This window comes from Microcaecilia unicolor, chromosome 7 (genome assembly GCF_901765095.1).
Source record: "Microcaecilia unicolor chromosome 7, aMicUni1.1, whole genome shotgun sequence".
NCBI classification, from domain to species: domain Eukaryota; kingdom Metazoa; phylum Chordata; class Amphibia; order Gymnophiona; family Siphonopidae; genus Microcaecilia; species Microcaecilia unicolor.
This window is the reverse complement of record NC_044037.1, coordinates 134,188,729-134,213,241: the sequence shown is the minus strand read 5'-3', so window position 1 is coordinate 134,213,241 and position 24,513 is coordinate 134,188,729. Positions and strand designations below refer to the sequence as shown.

At 44.5% G+C, this 24,513-nt stretch overlaps 1 protein-coding gene across 1 annotated transcript in view; it reads left to right on the top strand.

Moving 5' to 3' along the window:
• MCM3AP (minichromosome maintenance complex component 3 associated protein) overlaps positions 1 to 24,513 on the top strand; it is an 888,504-nt gene that overhangs the window by 138,793 nt on the left and 725,198 nt on the right. Inside the window, 2 exon segments of the mRNA XM_030208795.1 lie at positions 2,174 to 2,248; position 7,293. Of these exon segments, the coding sequence (XP_030064655.1) occupies positions 2,174 to 2,248; position 7,293 (76 nt within the window).

Genomic DNA, 24,513 nt, shown 5'->3' with positions numbered 1-24,513 from the left:
AACTGCATTTGAAAGATCAGCCGGACTCAATATTTCGCTCAAATTACGAGCACGGGAAAAAGCAGTCCGCATGCGATATTGTGCAAAGACTGGATGAGCTCGCATTATGTCCCAGTGTTGTTTAATGATCTTAGCCTTGATGACAGTGATTTTAAACAACAGGCGCATTCCTTTGGTACAAAATTATTACATCGCAGTTATCCAAAAAGGGTCCTCAGACAAGCTTATACGAGGGCCAAATATAATAATAGAGATCTATTATTACAGAATGCGAAACGAGATATGCCTGATGAACAAGTTATGACTTATCATGCGGTATGTGCCAGGTAGTGAGACGGCGGCTAAGATCATTAAACAACACTGGGACATAATGCGAGCTCATCCAGTCTTTGCACAATATCGCATGCGGACTGCTTTTTCCCGTGCTCGTAATTTGAGCGAAATATTGAGTCCGGCTGATCTTTCAAATGCAGTTGGAGCTCCATGTGCAATCAATGCAGGTCATTCAAAATGTGGGAAGACTGGCTGCAAAACATGTGATTTGACTATTGAAACTGCCTCTTTTACACATAACGGTCAAACTTATCAGCTTAAACATCAAACGACCTGCCGTATGCCTCATGTCATTTATTACATCATTTGTCCCTGTCAGAAGGTTTATATCGGGAAATCGAATAGGTCTCTTAATGCAAGGATGGCCGAGCATAGATCACGTTTAGCCGGCCGTAACATAGGGGCTCCGCTTGTACAACATTGTGTTAACAATCAACACCCCATGGAATCTCTGAGATGTATGGTTATTGATAGTATTATACCCAATGCCCGTGGTGGGAACATTGACAGATTACTGTTGCAAAGAGAAACCCAGTGGATTTACCGTCTTGGTACCATAGAACCAAATGAGTTAAATACATATCTCCACTGGAACTGTTTTCTGTAGATGTCTCTCTAAAAGTTTCCAGCTGATGATGATGTCATCCCAAAGAGGGAGGTGCTACAAACTTTAAAATAATGCTGGCGCCATTTTTTTCTGACTCTTTGTCTGCACGTCGCTGGTGAAGTGAGATCTTCTGCCTTGTTTGAAACTCTGTTTTGATATTACAGACAGCATTACACAGCTAAGAGCACTCTTTTTGTGTTTATATAGGTACTAGTAAAAACGCCCCGTTTCTGATGCAAATGAAACGGGGGCTAGCAAGGTTTTCTTCTGTGTGCATGTGGGAGTGTGTGTGTCCCTGCCCTCTGCCCTCTCTCCCCTCCCCCCTCTGAGTCCTTCACTGCTTTGCTGTGTTTTCCTTCACTGACTATTTGTGTTACAGAGAGGGCGGGGCAGACACTCATGGGGAAACTGGATATCTCTCCCCCTTCACACTTCTGGCTGGAGGCTTCATAGAAGGTTGGTGTTGCCTTTTTTATAGAGAGATATGCAAGTTCCCTTGACAAAGTGAGGCACCAGGAAACAGGTTCCTATTGGGACAAAGCATTCACTGGCTGTTTAATGGAATGCTGACAAGTGAGATCTAAGCAATGCAGGAGGGCTGAATCCACAGCATGAGGTACAGATAATGAAGCAGCAGGGGTTTTTTCAGCCAGATAAGTCTAAACATTGATCCTGCTTGACAAGTATAAACATTGTTTCTGCACAGGTTTAAGCTCTGTATATAAGCTACAAACGATAGTGCATAAAAATTTACAAAAAAATGATATGAACCAAAGAAGAATTTTTTTGTTATATAAGCACAGCTGAAATATGGATTAATTTACTGTAGAACTCTAATTTTGAGGTGGTTGACAGCACTATCGGTGGTTGGGGTAGTCGATGATTATAACTGAGTCACTTAAGCTGAGGCTTTAAGGAAGCACAAAAAAGAAGTGCCTGTGTGACAGTATGAGACATCCCCTCATTAAACATAAATAAGTGTGAGCTGCTCCACTGACAGTTTGTTGTGTATGGTTCAAATTATAAGTGGTGGAGGGTTGCCATTTTTTGTTATATTTTTTGATTATTTCTAGGATAAGCAGCATAAAATGTACTGTTTTGAGATCTTGCCTGGTACTTGTAACCTAGATTGGCCACTGCTGGGCTTGATGAACCTTGGGTCTATCCCAGTATGGCAATGCTTATGTTCCTATGTCTTCTTTTAAATTAAAAATACTTATTATCTCTTTCCAGGACTCTGCTGTCCAAGGCCTGAAGAAGCGAAGGGTTTGATAAAACATTGCTATCTTTTGGCACAAGAAGAAGCAAGTAAGGACTTTTCCCTGGTTGCATGGTCTGAGCAATGGGTTCTGACATTTTAAGTAGAACAGTGTAATTCTGAGTTCTGGATCTACACCTATGGCGTTGGTTAGTGATTTGTAGCCTGTGCTAAACTAACGGCTATTAATTGGATCACTAAGGTAGGGCGTATGAGACCTAGAAACTTTGCTTTCTTGTTCGCCATTTTATTTATCTTTTCTCTTTCTTGCCTTTCCTTTATTCACTTTTAATGTAATTTGATTTACCTCATTAGCATGGTATAGCTGGGTAGTGTTGTCAGTGAATTCAAAAGAATAATGTGCCTAAACAAGCAATGGGATAGCTGTACATTCACTGGCTTCTGAATCCAGGAGAGAACGTAGCCTAATGATTAGAGCAGTGGGCTGAGAACTAGGGAAGCCAAGATTCAAATTCTGCTGCTGCCACTTATATTTCCTGTGACCTTGGGCAAGTCGCTTGATCTCCCATTGTTTCAGGTATCCATGTAGACTGTAAGTTCTTTGAGTCAGGGACATGTGGTAGCTGAATACTATTCAACGATGTACAGTGCTGCTTACATCCAGTGGCACTACAAAAATAAGTATATTATGATAACCAAAGCTTCTGAATCAAAGTGTGGGACCTTGCTGTGGCAATGTGATTTCTCTTTATCTCCTCTGAATTAGTTGTTGGCAGTACCTGGATGCTTCTATTTGGGTCAGTCATGCAACATTAAAAAAATATTTAATTTCTTGATCTATTCGAAGTATATTAGTCACTTTCTCTTTGTGGTTTCTTGTTAACATTGCAGTAATGTATCACTTATTCCTTGTTGTTATTACTCTTTCCTTTGTTAACATAAATATGCAACTGAACTGAATCCCTTTATTCCTATCAACAACCAGGATGAAATCAGCCATGCAAGCAGGTGATGTTCATCATTTTTAAGATGGATTTGTTCTTGCAGCTGATGACCGTGTGTGGAATTCATATTCTGTTGCTCTGGTGCAAGTCTCATCAGTCTTTTTATGTCCACTTTTCAATCAGACAAGATAGAAGCACTCTCTTGTCATTTTTGTGCTGTAAATTTTTTCTCCCAGTCTTATTTTTTTATTTATTTTTCTCTTCAACTCCTTTTTCTCCCTGTCTTAAAAAAACAAATAAGTAAAAAGTATCAGTAGAATTTATTTGTGTTACTTTTCTCTAATAATTGAACTTGACTTTGCCTCCAATATCTTACTGACCATACTAGAGAAGATGATGATAAAAACTGCCATATTGGGTTGTTAGATCAAAAATCTGTCAAGCCCAGTATATGTTTTAGTGGCGAATCCATGTCATATTTACCTGGCAGGATCTCAAAAATAGCTAGATTCCATGCTGCTTTCACTTCACAAATAAGTGGTAATTTTTTTCCCTAAGCCTATCTTAATAATGGTTTAGTGACTTTTTCTTCAGGATCTTGTTCTTTTTTTTTATTATTATTTGTAATTTTATTGAAATATAATGCAGTTGAATAATACATCATCTGAACCAACCACAACTTAGATTCACAATAATAAGCATAAAAGATACCAACAGATAACTGACATTTCTTTTATCACAACATGCCCGTCCACCCCCTGTCCCCACCCCTTCCCCCCCTCCCATCTACATCTAGGATTTTTGCAGAGCAGGTTTGGGGTGAGATGACCATAGAACATATGGGTCTCAAATGCGGTGATAGGCTAGTATACTACCTGTACGTAACGCTGTGAGTTTAGACATCAGATGGATATAATCCAGCTTGCGTAATATCACAGATATGTCAGGTAAAGACTGTTGTTTCCATGCTTCCACCAGTACTAATTTTCCTAGCCACAAACACTTGTGTAACCAATCGGTGAGTGTTCAAGTTCACACCCTGCGGTTTAACGTGCAAGCAACAGTGTTCCATTTTCTTGGGATAACTGATCTCAGTCAAACTAAACACAAATTTCAAAACTTTGGTCCAGAATTCTTGTGCAGAAGGGCAAGACCACCAGATGTGATACATATCTCCCTCCTCCCCGCACTGGCGCCAACTGATCCCACCTTGAACTTTCTAACCAATCTTTTGGGAGTATAGCACCAGCAATAAAGTATCTTGTATCCATTCTCTGGGGAGCTTGACACCGATACTTTAAGCAAGGATTTGAATACCCTTTCCAACTCTGTGTATTCATAAGAGACCCCCAATGCCTTTTCCCACTTCTGTAAATAATAGGTAACAGGTTTACATAGGGGCTCATTTTCAAAGCACATAGACTTACAAAGTTCCATAGGTTCCTATGTAACTTTGTAAGTCTAAGTGCTTTGAAAATACGCCTCATAGTAACATAGTAGATGACGGCAGAAAAAGACCCAAAAAACAACAAGGCAAACGATCTGCAAAATCCAATATGGGAAAGAAAGCCAGCAGATCAATGTCACAACAAAAAGATTTTATTGAAGATACCGTGTATGAACAAATCGCCCGACACAGGCCGTGTTTCGCCCACCTAGGGCTGCGTCAGGGGCTACAATGAACAAATCTAATATAATAAAACGCACCGTGAACGTTCTGAAGACAACGTTCTGTGAAGCCGGAAGCTTGAAGCCGGAAGCCTAAGTTCTCAGGACAACGTTCTGTGAAGCCGGAAGCTTGAAGCCGGAAGTCTGAAGCCTTGAAGCCTGAAGCCTGAAGTCTTGAAGCCATCTGACGTCACTCCCAGGCTGAGGCTGAAGGGTTCGGGGATTCGTGGTGTGAAGCCTTCAAGCCAGCCAGCCGTCTCTGCCCCGCCTCAGCGACAAAACAACAAATCCGGAAGCGAAACGTCAGGGAAGGAGGCGGCGCTCCCGACGTCTAGCCTTCCCTTCGCTGTGTTCCGCCTTCAAAACAAGGCGGAACACAGCGAAGGGAAAGCTAGACGTCGGGAGCGCCGCCTCCTTCCCTGACGCTTCGCTGCACGAACTGCCACGGAGGTAAGTTACAAAAGAATTAAAAAAAAAAAAAAAAAAAGGGAGGCATGGATGCGAGGCATGGATGCGAAGGGGTGAGGGCATGGATGCGAGGGGGGGGGCATGGATGCGAGGCATGGATGCGAAGGGGGGGCATGGATGCGAAGGGGTGGGGGGCATGGATGCGAGGGGGGGGCATGGATGCGAGGCATGGATGCGAAGGGGGGGGGGGAAAGAAGAGGGCGGGCCAGGCTGGGATATGGGAGAGAGCGTAGCATGGATGCGAGGGGGGGGGGGTCATGGAAGGGCGAGAGGGGACTTGCTGGAAAAGGATGAATGGAGGCGGCAGGGGACAGGAGCATGGATTACAGAGCAGGCCTCAGGCAGAGAGGGAAATGCTGGATAGGGAAAAATGGAGGGGCCAGGTGACAGATGAGCATGGATGGGCATGGATTGGAAGGGCAGGACTCAGGGAGAGGGGAATTGCTGGATAGGGATGAATGGAGGGGACAGATGGGCATGGATGGATATGAATTACAGAGCAGGCCTCAGGCAGAGAGGGGAAATGCTGGATAGGGAAACATGGAGGGGCCAGGTGACAGAGGAGCATGATGGGCATGGATTGGAAGGGCAGGACTCAGGGAGAGGGGAATTGCTGCATAGGGATGAATGGAGGGGACAGATGGGCATGGATGGATATGGATTACAGAGCAGGCCTCAGGCAGAGAGGGGAAATGCTGGATAGGGAAAAATGGAGGGGCCAGGTGACAGAGGAGCATGGATGGGCATGGATTGGAAGGGCAGGACCTCAGGGAGAGGGGAATTGCTGGATAGGGATGAATGGAGGGGACAGATGGGCATGGATGGATATGGATTACAGAGCAGGCCTCAGGCAGAGAGGGGAAATGCTGGATAGGGAAACATGGAGGGGCCAGGTGACAGAGGAGCATGGATGGGCATGGATTGGAAGGGCAGGGACTCAGGGGAGAGGGGAATTGCTGCATAGGGATGAATGGATGGGGACAGATGGGCATGATGGATATGGATTACAGAGCAGGCCTCAGGCAGAGAGGGGAAATGCTGGATAGGGAAAAATGGAGGGGCCAGGTGACAGAGGAGCATGGATGGGCATGGATTGGAAGGGCAGGACTCAGGGAGAGGGGAATTGCTGGATAGGGATGAATGGAGGGGACAGATGGGCATGGATGGATATGGATTGCAGAGCAGGCCTCAGGCAGAGAGGGGAAATGCTGGATAGGGAAAATGGAGGGGCCAGTTGACAGAGGAGCATGGATGGGCATGGATTGGAAGGGCAGGACTCAGGGAGAGGGGAATTGCTGCATAGGGATGAATGGAGGGGACAGATGGGCATGGATGGATATGGATTGCAGGGCAGGCCTCAAGCAGAGAGGGGAAATGCTGGATAGGGATGAATGGAGGGGGCAGGTGACAGACAAACATGGATGGCCATGGATTGGGAGGGCAGGGCTCAGGGACAGAGGGAATTGCTGGAAAAGGATGAATGGAGGGGGCAGGGGACAGATGGCCATGGATTGGGAGGGCACGGCTCACACTCTCTCTCTCATATACAATGTCTTTCTCACTCTCACACACTTTGTCTCACACTGTATCACATTCACTCTCTATGTGCCACACAGTCACTCACACACTCGCTTGGTCTCATACACTCACTCAAACAGAGAATCTGTGTCTCACACACACTCTCTCTCTCGCCCACACACACACACTCTCACTCACACTGTGTCTCACATACACACTTGCACACACTCTCATTCTCACACACACACTCTCTCACAAACACACTCACACCCAGACTCACGCTCTCTCTCACCTCAATCACACTTCACTCCGACTCTCAAACAGTCACTCTCACATACACTCTCCCAAACATACACACTCCGAGGAAAACCTTGCTAGCGCCCGTTTCATTTGTGTCAGAACGGGCCTTTTTTACTAGTATATAATAATTATCATAGATCATAATAAAATATAACACACATATGAGCATAATATATCAAATATATAAATTGACAAAAAACAATAAAATATGGAATATTACTAAGTATATATAGAGAGTATACTAGAATAATTACATGAATAAACATATCGTTACGCACTGTCCAATATAAATAATATATATATACATGTACATAAAGAGCATATATAAGAAATATATATATAAAGAGGTGGGTGAAACACGGCCTGTGTCGGGCGATTTGTTCATACATGGTATCTTCAATAAAATCTTTTTGTTGTGGGCCAGAAAAAGACCTGCACGGTCCATCCAGTCTGCCCAGCAAGATAAACTCACATGTGCCATTTTTGTGTATACCTTACCTTGATTTGTACCTGTCTTTTTCAGGGCACAGACCGTATAAGTCTGCCCAGCACTATCCCCGCCCCCCAACCACCCGCCCCGCCTCACACCACCACTGCTCTGGCACAGACCGTATAAATCTGCCAGCACTATCCCCGCCCCCCAACCACCCGCCCCGCCTCCTACCACCTGCTCTGGCACAGACCCTTATAAGTCTGCCAGCACTATCCCTGCATCCCCACCACCGGCTAAGCTTCTGGGGATCCCTTCCTTCTGAGCAGGATTCCTTTATGTTTATCCCACGAATTCCGTTACCGTTTTCCTCTCCACCACCTCCCGTGGGAGGGCATTCCAAGCATCCACCACTCTGTGAAAAAATACTTCCTGACATTTTTCTTGAGTCTGCCCCCCTTCAATCTCATTTCATGTCCTCTAGTTCTACCGCCTTCCCATCTCCGAAAAAGGTTCGTTTGCGGATTAATGAATGTCTGTATCATATCACCCCTGTTTCTCCTTTCCTCTAGGGTGTACATGTCAGGTCAGCAAGTCTACTACTACTACTATTTAGCATTTCTATAGCGCTACAAGGCATACGCAGCGCTGCACAAACATAGCTCTCTCCTCATACGTCTTGCAACGCAAATCCCATACCATTCTCGTAGCTTTTCTTTGCACTGCTTCAATTCTTTTTACATCCTTAGCAAGATACGGCCTCCAAAACTGAACACAATACTCCAGGTGGGGCCTCACCAACGTCTTATACAGGGGTATTAAAACCTCTTTTCTTCTGCTTGTCACACCTCTCTCTATACAGCCTAGCAACCTTCTAGCAACGGCCACCGCCTTGTCACACTGTTTCGTCGCCTTCAGGTCCTCAGATACTATCACCCCAAGATTCCTCTCCCCATCCGTACCTATCAGACTCTCACCGCCTAACACATACGTCTCCCATGGATTTCTACTCCCTAAGTGCATCACTTTGCATTTCTTCGCATTGAATTTTAATTTTCAAATGTTAGACCATTCTTCTAGCTTCCACAGATCTTTTTTCATGCTTTCCACTTGCTCCGGGGTGTCCACTCTGTTGCAAATCTTGGTGTCATCCGCAAAAAGGCAAACTTTGCCTTGTAAGCCTTCGGCAATGTCATTCACAAATATATTGAATAGAATCGGCCCCAGCACCGATCCCTGAGGCACTCCACTACTCACCTTTCCCTCCGAGCGAAGTCCATTCACCACCACCCTCTGGCGTCTGTCCGTCAACCAGTTCCTAATCCAGTTCACACTTCGGGTCCTATCTTCAGCCCTGTCTAGTTATTCAAGAGCCTCCTGTGGGAACCGTGTCAAAAGCTTTGCTGAACTCTAAGTAGATTACGTCCATAGCACGTCCTTGATTTAATTCTCCGGTCACCCAATCAAAAAATTCAATGAGATTCGTTTGGCATGATTTCCCTTTGGTAAACTATGTTCGCGGATCTGCAACTTATTTGCTTCCAGGAATTCACTATCCTTTCCTTCAGCATGGAGCTGTGCCTTATAGATTATCGGTATCCCCACTCTCCCCCCCCCCCCCCCCCCCCCCCCCACCGGCCATCGCCTGCTCCAATTGCGTTTCCGTTAGACTTAACTCCCCCTTTGCTCGCCTAAGGATAAAGTCCGCAGTTGGTGATATTTAAATGCATTCGGTGAAGGTATCCCGTATTCCTCTGTACTTCCCCAAACACTAAGCGTCCCCCCATCCTCCCTCACTTGCCCAAGCTCACATAGACCTAATTGTTCCCGATTGCCATAACAGGATCGGATACCCCAAGGAAACATCCCGGTGCAAATCGTATAGGCATGTGCAGAAAGTTGTGTATGCCCTGGAAAGAAGCGCCCTTTAATCACGCACCAGGTCTTAAGAGGCCACTGAAGAAGTGGCGGGGCCTATTTTAACCACCCCTCTTAATAATCTCTCTGGTAACCAGGGGATAGCCCTCAGTGGGTATAGGTCAAACCAAGTTTGTTCCAGCGCTGTCCAAATCTTTCTCTCCCCCTGAAGCCAATCAGCCAAAATCTAAGGTGAGCTGCCTGATAGTAAAGAGAGACCGAGGCGGCTCCCATTCCCCCGTGAGCTTGTGGTTGGCACATTACCGCTCAACGCACCCGTGGGGGTCTCTTTTTCCAAATGAAAGAGAACACTCTCCTATGCAAGCCTTGAAAGAATTTATCAGATAGAGAGATTGGCAGTGCCATAAACAAATATAGCAATTTAGGGAGCAAAATCATTTTAGTCGCATTTATGCGTCCTAGTCAAGAGATCGTCAATCCCTCCCACCTTTCCAATTTTAAGAATAGCTCTCGCACTTTAGCAAGGAAGTTTTGCCTCATAGAGATCCTCTAGGCGCTTAGTCAAGTTGACCCCCAAGTATCTATAAATCGAAGGCGCATAGCGAAAAGGAAAGCTGGCATCACAACCTCGTAACCTGATCGTCTGGGACTGTGATATTCAAGGCTTCAGACTTGTCCATATTTTATCTTAAAGCCTGATACCCTACCATAATCATGCAATATCGAAGACAAAACTGGAAAGAGGTACCGGATTCAGTTAAGGTAAGTGATATATTGTCTGCAAACAAAGGATTCTTGATTCAATCATCCCCAATCGCAGCCCTTTGATATCTGGGTGCGTGCGAATATAGATGGCCAGAGGCTCGATACCATCGCGAAGAGGAGAGGAGACAAAGCGCAGCCCTGTTTCGTTCCCCGGAATAAGGGAAACTGAGAGGTATGACTACCATTTACTCGCACCGAAGCAGTGGGGCCCCTTATATAAAGATGTAGCCAATGAAGAAAACAGCCTGATATTCGCAACCGCAAACAAGAAGGGCCAGTGCACCCTATCGAACGCCTTCTCGGCGTCTAATGAGAGTAGACACATGGGAACTTTTCATGGAATGAGCACAGTAAATAAGGTGACGCACCCGGCGATGTTATCAAAAGATGACACCCATGAACAAACCCTGCCTGATCCTCCTGCACTAGAAGTGGAAGGTAATGTTGTAAACGAGATGCCAGTATCTTAGTGAATATTTTATAGTCCACCCCTACTAAAGAAATCGGCCGGTAGGAACTACATAGTTGCGGGTCTTTACCCGGTTTAGGTAAAACTGTAATAAGAGCCAAATTCCAAGTCTCTGGGAGTGTTTGTGCCTCCTGTAACGAGTTAAACACCCTCAAAAGGAGAGGGGCCAAAAGCTTACCAAAAATCTATAAAACTTATTTGTGAAGCCATCCGGCCCCGGAGACTTGGTGGGGTCCAAGGCCTGGATTGCTTCTAGAATCTCATCTAACTCAATAGGTCTAGATAGATAGCCTATGCAGGGCCCCTTCCATTAACTTTGGTAAGCGGATCTTGGTCTAGAAAAGCAGATATATCATCCTCCGAGGGATCAATATCAGAGGTGTAAAGTTTCCCGTAGGACTGTTGAAACATTAGCTGTAGCTCCACTTGATCCGAGGTCACCGCTCCATTGCCATTCCTCAATTGTGAAATATGGGCTTGACTCCCCTGCTTTTTAAGTTATGGGCCAAAGTCTACTTGCCTTATTCCCAAATTCAAAATGCGTCTGTCGGACCCTTTGCAGCTGCTCCGAGATATCGGTCAGTTGCAACTCACGTATCTCTACTAGGGCAATATCGGGAATGACCCAGGCTGAGGTCAGACTCCTTCAGGCTTTTACTTTTATTTTAACATAAACTCAAAATAATAAAATGTGTTACTTTTCTTTATATAGGAATCTTACCCTGACAAGATTACTATAGTCTGGAATTCTAACAGACTGCATAAGTACATAAGTATTGCCATACTGGGAAAGACCACTTTCAGGTTACAGCAGCCTTTTATCGAAAACCAGGCTCAGATTCCCAGCCTTTGCCAGTACAGGATCGTGCCTGGGTTTTTCTTCTCCCTCTTAGTGCCATCTTCTGTGAAACTTACGTTTCTCTTTGAACTGCAGGAAGTTACAAGTCATCCCTTTATTTTTCATACATCCTAATAAAGTGACATTTTCAACTACTTAAGGCTTGTAACTTAAACTCCATTCTTTTGAGCATGGAACCCTTTGCAGTTACTAAAGTCATTCCTGCTGAGGTTACTGTAGCACAGGGGCGTAGCTACGGGGGCCCAAGCCTCTTCCGCAGACCTGCCAAGTCTCTGCACAGAGCCAGCGCAACCCAGTAAGCGCAACAGGGGGCCGCTGGCCTTCGGAGGGTGCTGTCACTCAGATAATCATGGTCACCCTGGATGCAGGAACAAAAGTTTTGTTCCTGCAGTAAAAAAAAAAAAAATCTTTTCCTTCCTTCCTGTCTTCCCGCAGGTCTCACGTACAGGATCCTACAGCTGGCAACGATTTACAGTAAAAGGCTGTCACTGTGGCCTTCCTCCTACTGTGTCCTTACCTTTCTTCTTCAACTTTTTTTTTAATTTTTTTATTTTATTTATTTATTTAGTTTAACAATTTACAAGAATATGCATATTGTACAGGAAAAACAGAGGTAGTAAAATTCAAATAAAGAATTCTCTTCCATAAACCAATCAATTATACGTCATAATTTCTACTCTTCCTTAGACCACTACATGTGGGGGGTTAGTCTTTTAAACCAGGAGAACATAAGATTTATATAATAAAGAAAAATGGCCTGACTCATATTCTACCCTCTTATCCCATGTTAACAGTATGTTCAAACTAAGGTGGATTCACATTGGAAAGCTTTTTCTGTTCAAGAAAAAACTTTAAATGATCTGGTTCAAAAAAAACATATTTTACATTCAAATATTTGGTTAAACATTTACATGGGTACGCCAGCAAAAAAAGTGGCTCCCAATGCCCTGGTTTCTTCCCTCAGTGATAGAAATAATTTTCTCTTATCCTGTGTAGTCTTTGTGACATCCGGAAATATCCAAAGCCTTGAGCCACAGAAACTCTTCTTAGAATTCTTAAAGTATAATTTTAATAATGAATTCTTATCTTGCTCGAAGACAAAAGAAATTAAAAGTGTTTGACGCTGAGATATTACTGACAAAGATTGTTCCAAGAATGCTGTTAAATCTTGTAACTATTTCCAGCTTCACCTGAGTTTCTTCCCTCAATTCCCCCTGACTTTTCTTTTGCAAGGAAATGTAAAAAATTTTGTTCAATGGAGGAATAAGTGAGGGGGAATATTGCAGAATCTCAATTAAATATTTTCGAAATAGTTCCATTGGAGCAATACCATCTACCACTGGAAAATTCAAAATCCTTAGATTCAAACGTTATTATAGTTTTCAATTGCTCTATTTTTCTCATCATCAACGTTTTATCTTTTATTATAGTCATATTAACTGCTTTCAGCGTTGTTAAATCTGTTTCAATTGACTCAAACTTTGTGGTATAGTCAATTTTTACTTTCTCCACTGTTTCTGTCAAGGTATTTACTTTACTCACTAGAAGTCTGGTCTCCTGGGCAGTATTCGTCACTATTTTTGTCAAGCCTGAATAGCCTTCCAAATCGAATCCAACGTTACCACCGGTGGGGTTGATAACTCCAAAGATAATTCCTCTGCTCGTTCTGGGGTGGCGCCGTCATTTTCGGGCCTGTCTCTGTCACCTTCCGATGAGATCAGGTCCAACATCCCCCCTCTCTCGCGAGCAGGGCACGGCGAGGTGTTAAACTCCGGCGGTGAAAGAGATGTTTCAACAGCCTGGAATGGCGTCGCTCCTTCGGCATCATTCACAGCGGCTTGCACGCCGGTTCCTCTAGGGCAGCTCGCTACGAAACGATCCAACGTTGTCTGGAGAGGCGTAGAGGTAAGGAGCACCGACGTCGTGTTCCTCACCACGCCTTTTCTCTTAGTGTGAGGCATTAGATTTCTCTCCGATTTAGTATTTCAAAGAAAGAGAATAACATCCAGCAACATCGGAGCGTTCAGCCTCGAGTGTGAGTCGCCATCTTGGACACGCCCCCAATTTCCTTCTTCTTCAACTTGAAGACACATCTCTTCAACAAAGCCTACAAAACGAACCCTTAACGACACATATCACCACCCAACTCATGCAAGTATCAAAATGCAACTCCTACACCACCCTATCTAACACCTACTTCTCTAATTCCTCATATATCTTCTGCTTATACTAATTGTATACAAGATCCTGTCATGACTATGTAAGCCACATTGAGCCTGCACATAGGTGGGATAATGTGGGGTACAAATGTAATAAATAAATAAACTTCTGTTTAGCGTCAAAACAGGAATTACAGTAGAGAGGGCGGGACATGGCAGAAGGAAGGCCATGGAGATGACCTCTGACTGTGAATCACTGCTGGATGCTGGAACCTGTACGTGAGATCCACAAGAAGGAGGAAGGGAGGGGAGAAAAGTGCTGGCTGGACCTATAGGAGGGAAAGGAGAGGTGTGGGGGGGGGGGGGGGGACTGGACCCATGGAAGGAGGGGTAGGATTAGGGCTGGGGTAGGAAGGAAAGAGAGGTGCTGGCTGGACCCATAGGAGGGGGGAGGAGGCGTGGCTAGAGGAAAAGGAGAGTGGTGCTGGCTGAACCCATGGGAGGAGGAGGAAAAGGAGAGAGCTTGCTTGTGCAGATGGGGTCAGAACTGACGGGGACAAACTTTGTCTCCGTGTCATTCTCATGTTCTTCTGAGGGCACCAATTTATAGGTTTGCTGTGGGGCGCCAGAAACCCTTGTACTGGTCCTACTCCCACATTGAGCGGGAGACTCCTACTTTGGCAGGTCATCTTTGCACTCCCGCCAAAGCAGGAAATACTCCCACTTAGCACAGAGACACTGCCACCGCCGCTTCTCTGATGAGTAGCAGCAGTGGTAGAACAGCAAACAGCAAGTGTGGAGCTGCCAGCATTTCAGAACTGCACTGTTGGGTTTGCTGATCCCTTGCTGACATCAGTTTCCCGTTCCAGGTCAGAGGACCAGCAGAGCCGACAGCGCATGCTCTAAAGGCTGTGTGTGTCCCCACCTTTGCTGTTTTGTTGTTTTCCCGTGGCCTCTGTTGCTCATTGGGAGAAGCAGCAATGGCCAGGAAACAGAAGATGACTGTAAGGGACAAGGGAAGGAATAGGGGAAGGGAGGTGGAGAGAGAGAGATAGAGGCGGAGATGCTGAATGGAGGGTGGGGGGGGAGGTAAAAGATAGGACGCTGGATGGCAGAGTGGTTGAGAGAGAGAGAGAGAGAGAAATAAGTGCAAAGCAGAAAATTCCCTTACTACTAGGAGACTCCATTATCAGAGGCATTATCTTAGGAACACAGTTCAAGTGTCCCAACCTAGTGAAATGCCTTCCAGTATCCTCAGCTACCTGAAGTACCAACCAAATAATTAACATAATCCAAGAAGAAAGCAACGATTTTAATACTGATGTTGTAATCCACCTGGGGACAAATGACCTGGCCAACAATAGCAAGTATAGAGCACAGAGAGCATTCCAGAAGCTTGGGGAGGGACTGAAGTTTTTGGTTCAGACTGCAGCTTTTTTCTGAAGTAATTCCTATATGTGGAAAGGGAAAGAAAAGACTATGTAAACAGAGGAATTCAATTTGACTTCAATCTTGGTGTAAAGAAGAAGGTTTTAGATACATTGGAGGATGGTGTTAATATGTGGAAAAAATAGCTGGCTGTACTATAGTGACAGGAAAAATGATCCGTGTGGACAAATTCAGACAGTATGTTTCTAGACATTTAAACTAGAGGGTGGGGGTGATAAAAGGAAGCAAAGGAATTCAGAAAGCCACCTCTAGAAAAAACAAGATGGCAGAAAGAAAGGTCATGTAAATATAGAAAACCATCCAAACTCACTTAGCAAAAGGAAAGCAATGAGCACAAGGAGTGGAGGAGTAGCCTAGTGGTTAGTGCAGTGGACTTTGATCCTGGGGAACTGAGTTCGATTCCCACTGCAGCTCCTTGTGACTCTGGTACAAAATAAGTACCTGAATATATGTAAACCACTTTGAATGTAGTTGAAAAAACCTCAGAAAGGCGGTATATCAAGTCCCATTTCCCTTTCCCCCTCATAGTCAAAGTAAATAGGTTCAAGATTTGCAAGCCCTGATGATTGAGGAAAACTTGGATATTGCTGCTATTACAGAGACATGGTTCAATGTTTGAACGGGATGTGACTATAATATTTTTAGGAAGTATAGGGAGAGCTGAAGAGGTGGAGGAGTGGCGCTGTAAGTGAAAAACAATATCAGAGCAGCTAAAATGGGGGGAACCTGGGGAAAGGAAGAAGCTATATGGATCGTCCTGGAAAGAGAAGATGGAACCTGTATCCACACGGGTGTTGTCTACAGACCTCTGGCAGAAATGGAGAAGCTGGATAAGGATCTGATAGAAGATATTCAAAACTTGGTATGAAGGGGGGAGGTGCTACCATTAGGAGATTTTAACTTGTCTGATGTGGATTGGAAAGTCCCGTTGACAGAATCAGAAAGAAGTAGAGAGATCATGGATGTCTGTCACAGCGCCTTGCTCAGACAAATGGTGACGGAACCCATGAGGGAAGGATCAACGCTGGATCTAGTGCTCACAAATGGAAGTGTTTCCGTTGTCCATGTGGGTGCCCACCTATGTATAAGTGATCATCACACAATATGGTTTATATAAGAACAAAAGCGGAGTGCAGACATACAAAAGTCAAAGTACTGGATTTCAGACATACTGATTTTGGTAAAATAGGGGAATCCCTGAAGAAGGAACTGATGGCATGGGTAGGCATAGGTGAAGTGGAAGCGCAGTGGTTCAAGCTGAAAGCTTCTATAAATATGGCAACTGATCCTTACGTAAGGAAAGTAAACAAAAACATGAGAAACGAAGCCTATATGGTTCTCCAAGAAAGTGGCTGAAAAAAATAAGGGCAATGTTAATCTGATCGTGAACCCTTGTTGCCCAGGCCGAGGCTTAGGAAGGACCTTGGCCAAGGCCTAGGGTAGACCAAACAGGCGCTAAGCAATATCACGGGCCACAAAGCCCCGCACACTCAGGAGAACAACAAGCACCACTAGAAAAGGGAGATGGACTACTCAGGCGGGCCACAAGGCTGATCTGGAACCCACTCGTACAGAGTCCAAGCGTATGGGCCTCATGGCTGAACTGCAACTAAATCATACACTAGGGAAGGGAAAAGAACAACGAGGGGTCCTTGAAGGGACTGGAGCTCATGCAACGTACACAGCGCCAGCCAGTGACACAGAGGGAAAAACGACAGACAAAAGTGGCGGATACAACCTACGACCAGAGGGAGAGAATACAAACAAAGGATTTACAGAAACTCAGGTAACGGAGGGCAAAGCCCACAGGGAAGAAAGGAAAGCTGGGGACAGAATGGGACACTATAGACACGAAATCTACAAGCTCCACAGGAATGGCTAAACAGGGAAAAACAGGCTGAAGGAAAAGGCTGCTTTCAAATAGGGACAGGAAAGAAGCAAACATACAAGAGTACAGAAAGGGATAAGGCAGACACAGCACTCACAGAAGGCAACTACCAAGTACTGCACATAAAGGGTTAACACTGAGTAAAGGGAAACTTAAACAAACAAAGCAGAAACGAACTTACCACTGACAGAAAGGCTGCCTAACAGAAGCGGGACTCACAGAAGGCAAATATCAAGCTCTGCAGATAAAGGGTTGACATGAGTAAAGGGAAACTTAAAGCTTACCATGGATAAAAAGGCTGCCTAACAGAGTCAGGGAGAAACTAGGCAGAAGACAGAGCCAGCTGCACTGCAGAGAAGCAATCAAGGACACGCTGGTTACAACCAGCATACACACACACACACGCACACACACACACACACACACACACACACACACACACACACAAGGAGACCACAAACAAAAGGAGAGCAAGCGAAACTCCTCAAAATACACACTGTGCTACCAGCACAATCAAAGTAAGAGAAGCAGAGCTCAGCTGACAGGAATTAACGCTAGAGCGTCCACAGTAGGGAGAGGTAAGTTTAAATAAGTTCTGACGTGTGCTGCTTCAGACGTCAGCTCAATTCCTGACAGGCCAATCAGAAGTGAGTCCCAGTCATTCCCCTGCCTGTCTCAGTAGAATCATAATAGGCAAAAGAGGCTTTGTTCAAGAAATTCAGAAGAACGCAACAAGAGGATCACAGAAAAGATTATCGGATTAAACTCAAAGAAGTGAAGAGGGAAATACAGGTAGCGAAAGCGCAGGCGGCAGAAAAAAATGGCTAAAGATGTTAAGAGAGGTGTCAAGACCTTTTTCCAGATATATTGGGGAAAGGAGGAAAGATAAGACTGAAAAGATGCTCAGAATGGCTATTTGGAAAGTGATGAGGCTAAAGTGAACATGCTAAAAGAATACTTTTCGTCGATGTTCACAGAAGAAAATCCTGGAGAAGGACCCGGCTGCCAAGAGAGTATCTGGGATTTGAGTGGATATTGTGCTGTTCGTGGAAGAAAGCATTTATAATCAGCTTGAGAATCTGAAATTGGACAAAGCTATGGGGCCGGATGGGATACATCCCAGGATACTGAATGAGCTTAGAGAAGTCCTGCTAGGATTTTTTAAGGATTTAGCGAGTGTGCTAAACATATACTTGCCTTCGGTGTTCATAGAAGAAAATCCTGTTGAAGGACTGCAGTCGCCTGCCGAGGGTATTTCTGGGAATGGAGTGGATTTTGAGCCGGTCACGGAAGAAAGCGTTTATAAACAGCTTGAGAATTTGAAACTGAAGAAAGCTATGGGGCCGGATGGGATCCCAGGATACTGAGGGAGCTCAGAGAAGTCCTGGTGGGACCTCTTAAGAATTTAATAGATCTTTAGAGATGGGAGAAGTTCCTTAGGATTGGAGAGAAAGCTGATGTGGTCCCGCTTCACAAAAGTGGAGACAGGGAAGAAGTTGGAAACTACTGGCTGGTAAACTTTACGTCAGTGGTAGAAAAAATAATGGAGTTGCTGCTGAAGGCAATGAGTTACAGGATCTGAGGCAACATGGCTTTACCAAAGGAAAATCCTGCTAAGCGAATCTTATTGACTTTGACTGGGTGACCAAAGAACTTGATGAAGGTCATACACTAGATGTAATGGATTTCAGCAAAGCCTTTGATATGGTCTCTCACAGAGGACTTGTGAATAAGCTGAGAGGGCTGAACTTAGGACCCAGAGTGGTGAACTGGGTAGGAAACTGGTTGACCGATAGGTAGCATAAAGTGGTGGTGGAATCCGCTTGGAGGAAAGGAAGGTGAGTGTCTGTTTAATATATTTGTGAGAGACATTGCTGCAGGATTGGAAGGAAAAGTTTGCCTTTTTGTGGATGACACGAAGATAGCCAATAGAATGGATACCCTGTAGGGAGTAGAAACCATGAGAAGGGATCTCCAAACATTAGAAGAATGGTCAAGGGTCTGGCAGTTGAAATTTTATTAAACCACAAACTTGGGGAAAAAGATTTTAAAAAACTGGTGTAACCTACATCATGAATATGCTTAAATATCAGTACTCCATAGACGAAATAGTTCATATTTTCACACCAACCACATTCATACCACATTCACACACTTTCCGCTGTTACTCTTGGGCTAAACAGTTAATGCTGAAAAACTCAGAAGTAATTGTCCATAGTAAAGCTTCTGTTATCAGCAAATGCTAAGATCACATTGACTATTGTGTCCACAAACATTTACGTGAACTGAAGCAGATTAGCTGAAAATCAAAAAATCTTTGAAAACTCAAGTACGTAAACTCTAATATAAACTAATTGAACCTAATCAATGAAACACATGTATTAATAGAAAAAATGTAAGGCTGTTTACTAGAGGGCAAACGTCCAGATCATACTGACAGCTAATCTGCTTGCTTCTCTGGAAGAAGACATTCGAAATGTGGTATTGCAGAGAGGAGCAGAGGAGAGCCATTGGTTGTTTATTTCCAACTGTCGACTTAAGGGCTTCTTGATGCTGGTCATGCCACTGACATATTGGAACTGGGGATACAGATGGAATTAAGTGAATGCAGCATTTTATGAGCAGTTTTGGATGAGGACAGTTTCATTACACATTTTGTGAGATTCATCACACGGTCTGACAGACTCATCAACTGCCTTCTATTTGATAAAAAAGTGCTTCTGCAATCTGGTTGCAGTTCATTTAAATGTTTATGGACACAATAGTCAGTGTATCTTAGTCAGCATTTGTTGATAACAGAAACTTTACTATGGACAATTACTTATGAGTTTTTCAGCATTAAGTGTTTAGCCCAAGAGTTACAGCGGGAAGTGTGTGAATATGGTATGAATGTGGTAGGTGTAAAGATATGTATGTTATAATATTTTGTATTGAATAAATATTTTTGGATATTGTTTCATCTAACTCTGGAGTACTGATATTTAAGCATATTTATGATATAGTTTACTCCAGTTTTTTTTTAACCTTTTTTCCCAAGTTTGTGGTTTAATAATTCATTAATATCTGGGGTCTATGGCTGCTTCCGGATGGGAGTCCAAATCTGGACTGACAAGCGACTGTATCAATGAGTTAATGGCAGGTGATCGTTTGTTTACTGAAATTCAGCAACAATGTGAATGCGATTGAGATGATGTTCACAGAATGCATCAGTCTTTGATTAGAGCAGAATTGCATTCTGCAGCACTTAGAGTATTGTCATGCTTGGCATGTTCCACATGGTCTTAGAATTAATAAAGAACCTAGATTTTTGGGTAACAATAAATATGTAATACAGTGGAACTCAGTGATAACCCAGTGTTCCTTGGATTTAATGTTATTAACAATAGATGCTTTACTGGAGGATATACAAGTTCAAAAGTTAGAATTTCAGAATAAACAAGATATTAAACGAATCCAGGATAAGCATACATTTGAGAAAAATTTACAAGAACATAGCTAATCCATGGATCGAACAAAGTCGGTCAAAGTGTCAAAATTCTGCAGAGATGAATACGGTTATACTAAAGGGTATGTGTATCCATGGATGGACAAACAACTTAGGTTTAAAAGGAATAAAGGAGGTAGTAGACGGGTTAATTTCAAATAGTCTTCTAGTGATACGTCTGTTGATGATGAATCCAAAAGCAACAAATTTAAAACATCACAAGTGCATTGCGTTCAAGGTCTGCACAATTGTACACAAAATCATTCATGCAGGCGCCCCAATCTATATGCTGAACCTTGTGGACCTACCTCCCAGAAACGCCATAAGATCATCCCGCAAATTTCTCAATCTTCACTTCCCCAGCTGTAAAGGTCTAAAATACAAGCTGATGCATGCTACTACCTTCTCTTACATGAGCACGCAGCTGTGGAATGCACTACCTACAGACCTGAAAACAATCGACGAAATAACTATCTTTCGCAAATCTCTGAAAACATATTTATTTAACAAAGCCTACAATGAGAACCGATAACCTCACTAATCCACCTCAGCAACCCACTCAGTTATGAAAGCCCACCTTACACATCTACCCTAATCACTCCCTTCCCTCTTTGCTCTTCCCTCACTTAATCTCTGCACAACATCAACTGTATCTAATATCCTGTAATGACAATGTTAACAAAACTATGTAAGCCACTTTGAGCCTGCAAATAGGTGGGAAAATGTGGGATACAAATGCAATAAATAAAATAAAAAAATAATAAAAATGTACAGGATTCTTCAAATGGATTGTCAAATTCTTTTTTACGGTTACCAGATCAGGTACAAGAAAAAACAAATATGGGTGCAAAAACAGAACCCACAAAGTTGGGAGCCAGATCCAAAAAGTCCATTCAGAGATAGATAATGTCATCAACATGTCTTCAATAGCGCTGACTCCAACTCAGATTGAAGTGCTTAATAAAGGTTTATCCTTTGTTCCTGAGAATAACTATGATGCATTCAGTACATGCCAGGGGCTTTATTGTTTTTTCATAGACTTGACCACGAACAAATTCGCTATAGAGGTGGCCATCGTTACTCCCATAGCCATGCCAGACTTCTGTCAAAACTATTGTGCATTAAATTGGAAAAAATTATTTTTCATGGCTAAAGATATTAGGGAAATGATAAAAGATGTAGGCACAGTCTGATCACTTCTCTTATTCAAAACAATCATCAAAACCTCCAACGCTTCTCACCACATCGGAGGTCACGTGATGGTTTGAGGGAGGAAGTCGCGAGTTCCATCTCTCCGGGACTACCCCTCTGTCCCCGCGACTAAAACGACGGCTAAAATCCACCGAATCTGACCTCAGCACAAGAATAACGCTTGGAATAGCCAATGGATCATTTTGTTACCCGAGAAATGAGGGCGACGCCGAGTAGAATGGCCAAAAAATGCGCAGAGAAACAACACGGGCCTGAGGAAAGTAAGATGGCGCCAGGCCCGGTGCTAAACGCACCTCCGCAGTTCCACCCACTGCAGTTGAAGCATCTCACCGAAGCAGTAAAGACTGCGCTTGAACCCCAGCTTGCTAAATTATCGGATCAGCTGGCAGGAGTCGAGTCCCTACTTGGAGAAACAACGCGCAGGACAGAGGAGCTGGAGGTCCGGGTGTCTGACTTAGAGGACTCAGGGGCAAATAAGGACACTGTAATAAAAGAACTGCAGAGAAAACTGGAAATACAAGCGCAACACTTAGATGACATGGAGAACAGATCGAGAAGATCGAACTTGCGCCTGATTGGCATACGAGAGTCGGTCCCGGTCCGATCGTTAGTGACACAACTGGAACGCTGGTTGAAATCAGAACTAGCGCTTTCGAACAGTTTTGGACCCCTGTTCCTGGAAAGGGCACACTGGCTAGGACGGAAGACCAACGCTAGAAACAGGCCCAGGGCAATCATAATTAAAGTCCACAACTTCCTCCATAAAGAGGAAATCCTGAGAGGGGCCAGGGCGAAATGGGACACTCTGGCATATGATGGAGTGGGAGTAAAAATCTTTCAGGACTACTCAGCCGTTTTGCAGGAGCGCAGGAAGGCCTTCGCCCCCATGTGCCGTCACCTGGCCCAGAAGAACCAGCGGTTTATGCTCCTACACCCGGCCCAGCTGAAAGTATTACTGGAGGGTGGATGGAAGACCTTCTGGACCCCAGAAGAAGCACAAGGCCTCTTAAAGGCTGAACCGCCCACAGGTGCAGATCAGAACAGTTGAGGGACGCGCCAGCCATTAGGAGCAACTGCTCGGGGGTGGTGGAAGCGCCCAGCCAGGCCTGGTGAGGTGAATGGCCACCCTACCAAAGGTGGGGTTAATTGTATAGAACTGTAATACTTAATAGGAGAAATAAGTTGTCAGATGACTGTTGGGTTGACTGTGAGTGGAGGCAGATGGGGAGAGGTAATTATGTAAGTAGATCGGGAGCAGACGTCACTTAGGACGGATAACCCAAGGAAGAAGGGGAAGCGGGATTAAGCATGGGATAGAAGGTATGGGGATGGGAAAGAGTGAATGAGGGGTTCTGAATGACAGAAGAGAGTTTGGGGGAATGGGGTTTAAGTTTTCATTGACCCAAGGGAGGGGGAATCCTGAAATCACGAGACCTCTACACTCCTACTAAAGTAGGGGACACCTAGGGACCACACATGGGGCAGGAGGGGAGAGGGAAGGGAGAAGAAGGAGGGGGTAGGGGGAGGGAAGGAAGGAGGGAGGGAGGGAGGGAGAGAAGAACAGGCAAGCAGGCAAGAAGGGAGAGGGTTATAGGGGAGGGGGATCACAAATGAGAAGCAGCAGAGCCTCTACACTCAGGTACACAGAAAAGGACTGTAGAACTCAGGGCAGAACGCAACATCTGGCGGGTGGAATCACATGGAGGCAGATAGGGGGGCGGGTGAGGCTGGGCGCCCGAACCCTGCTCGGAAAAACAAATGAGACCAATAGGCAAATTACTACATGTGAAATGCAGGGATGACAAAGGTAACCCGATTTGTGTCTTGGAATGTAGGGGGTATAGCAACGCCAGTAAAACGGACAAAAATACTGCAGGGCCTGAAAAGACATAAAGCAGATATGGCTTGTCTCCAGGAGACAAGACTCACGGAGGAGGAACATCATAAGTTGCAAAGGGCATGGGTGGGGAAGGTATTCTCCGCCTTGGCAGAGGACAGAAAAAGAGGAGTAGCAATCTTAATAAGGAAAGGAATAGTGGCGCAAGCTGAGTTGATAGCGGCAGACCCCCAAGGGAGATACGTCATGATACACCTTTGGCTCCAAAATAGAGAATTTTTGGTGGTCTCTCTGTATGGCCCTAATGATTATGCACCAACTTTTTTCCACACCGTTATAAAGCACTGCGCCCCCCACGCATCACTGAAGTTGATGGTTTGTGGGGACTTTAACTTAATAGCAGACCCAGAGCAAGATACCACAAACCCCAAAAGGGCGCCACAGGGAGGTAACAAGGAGAGAGCACTTCCAACATTCATGCACATCCTGAACTTGGTGGATGCCTGGAGGGCCCTTCAGCCAGAGGTGAAAGATTATACACATTTATCAAGAATGCATGGAATCAGCTCGAGAATAGACTACATGCTGGTTGATAGACTAGCTTTCCCCTGGGTGTGTGGGGCGGGAATAGGGCCCACAGAGATTTCGGACCACGCGATGGTGTGGACGTAGCTCGAAAGCCCAGAGTACTACCAACGTACAGGGGGATGGAGGTACCCGGGCTATCTACACGGAGACAAAGAATTCACGCAATACTTGATGGCCAAATGGGGGGATTATGCAAAATTTAATAAACAACATGCAGACAATCCTAGCCGTTATTGGATGGCTTCTAAAGTGGTTATACGGGGAGATATAATAGCATTTGTACAAGTGCGTAAGAAAAAGCAGGCTAGGGTGATTTTGCACTTGGAGTCTTAACTCCAGAAGGCCAAACAACAGTACCTAAAAGCCCCAACTGCAGCAAACAAAGAACAGTATCTAGTCACTCAAGTGACGCTTAACACACTGATTCACAGCCAAACT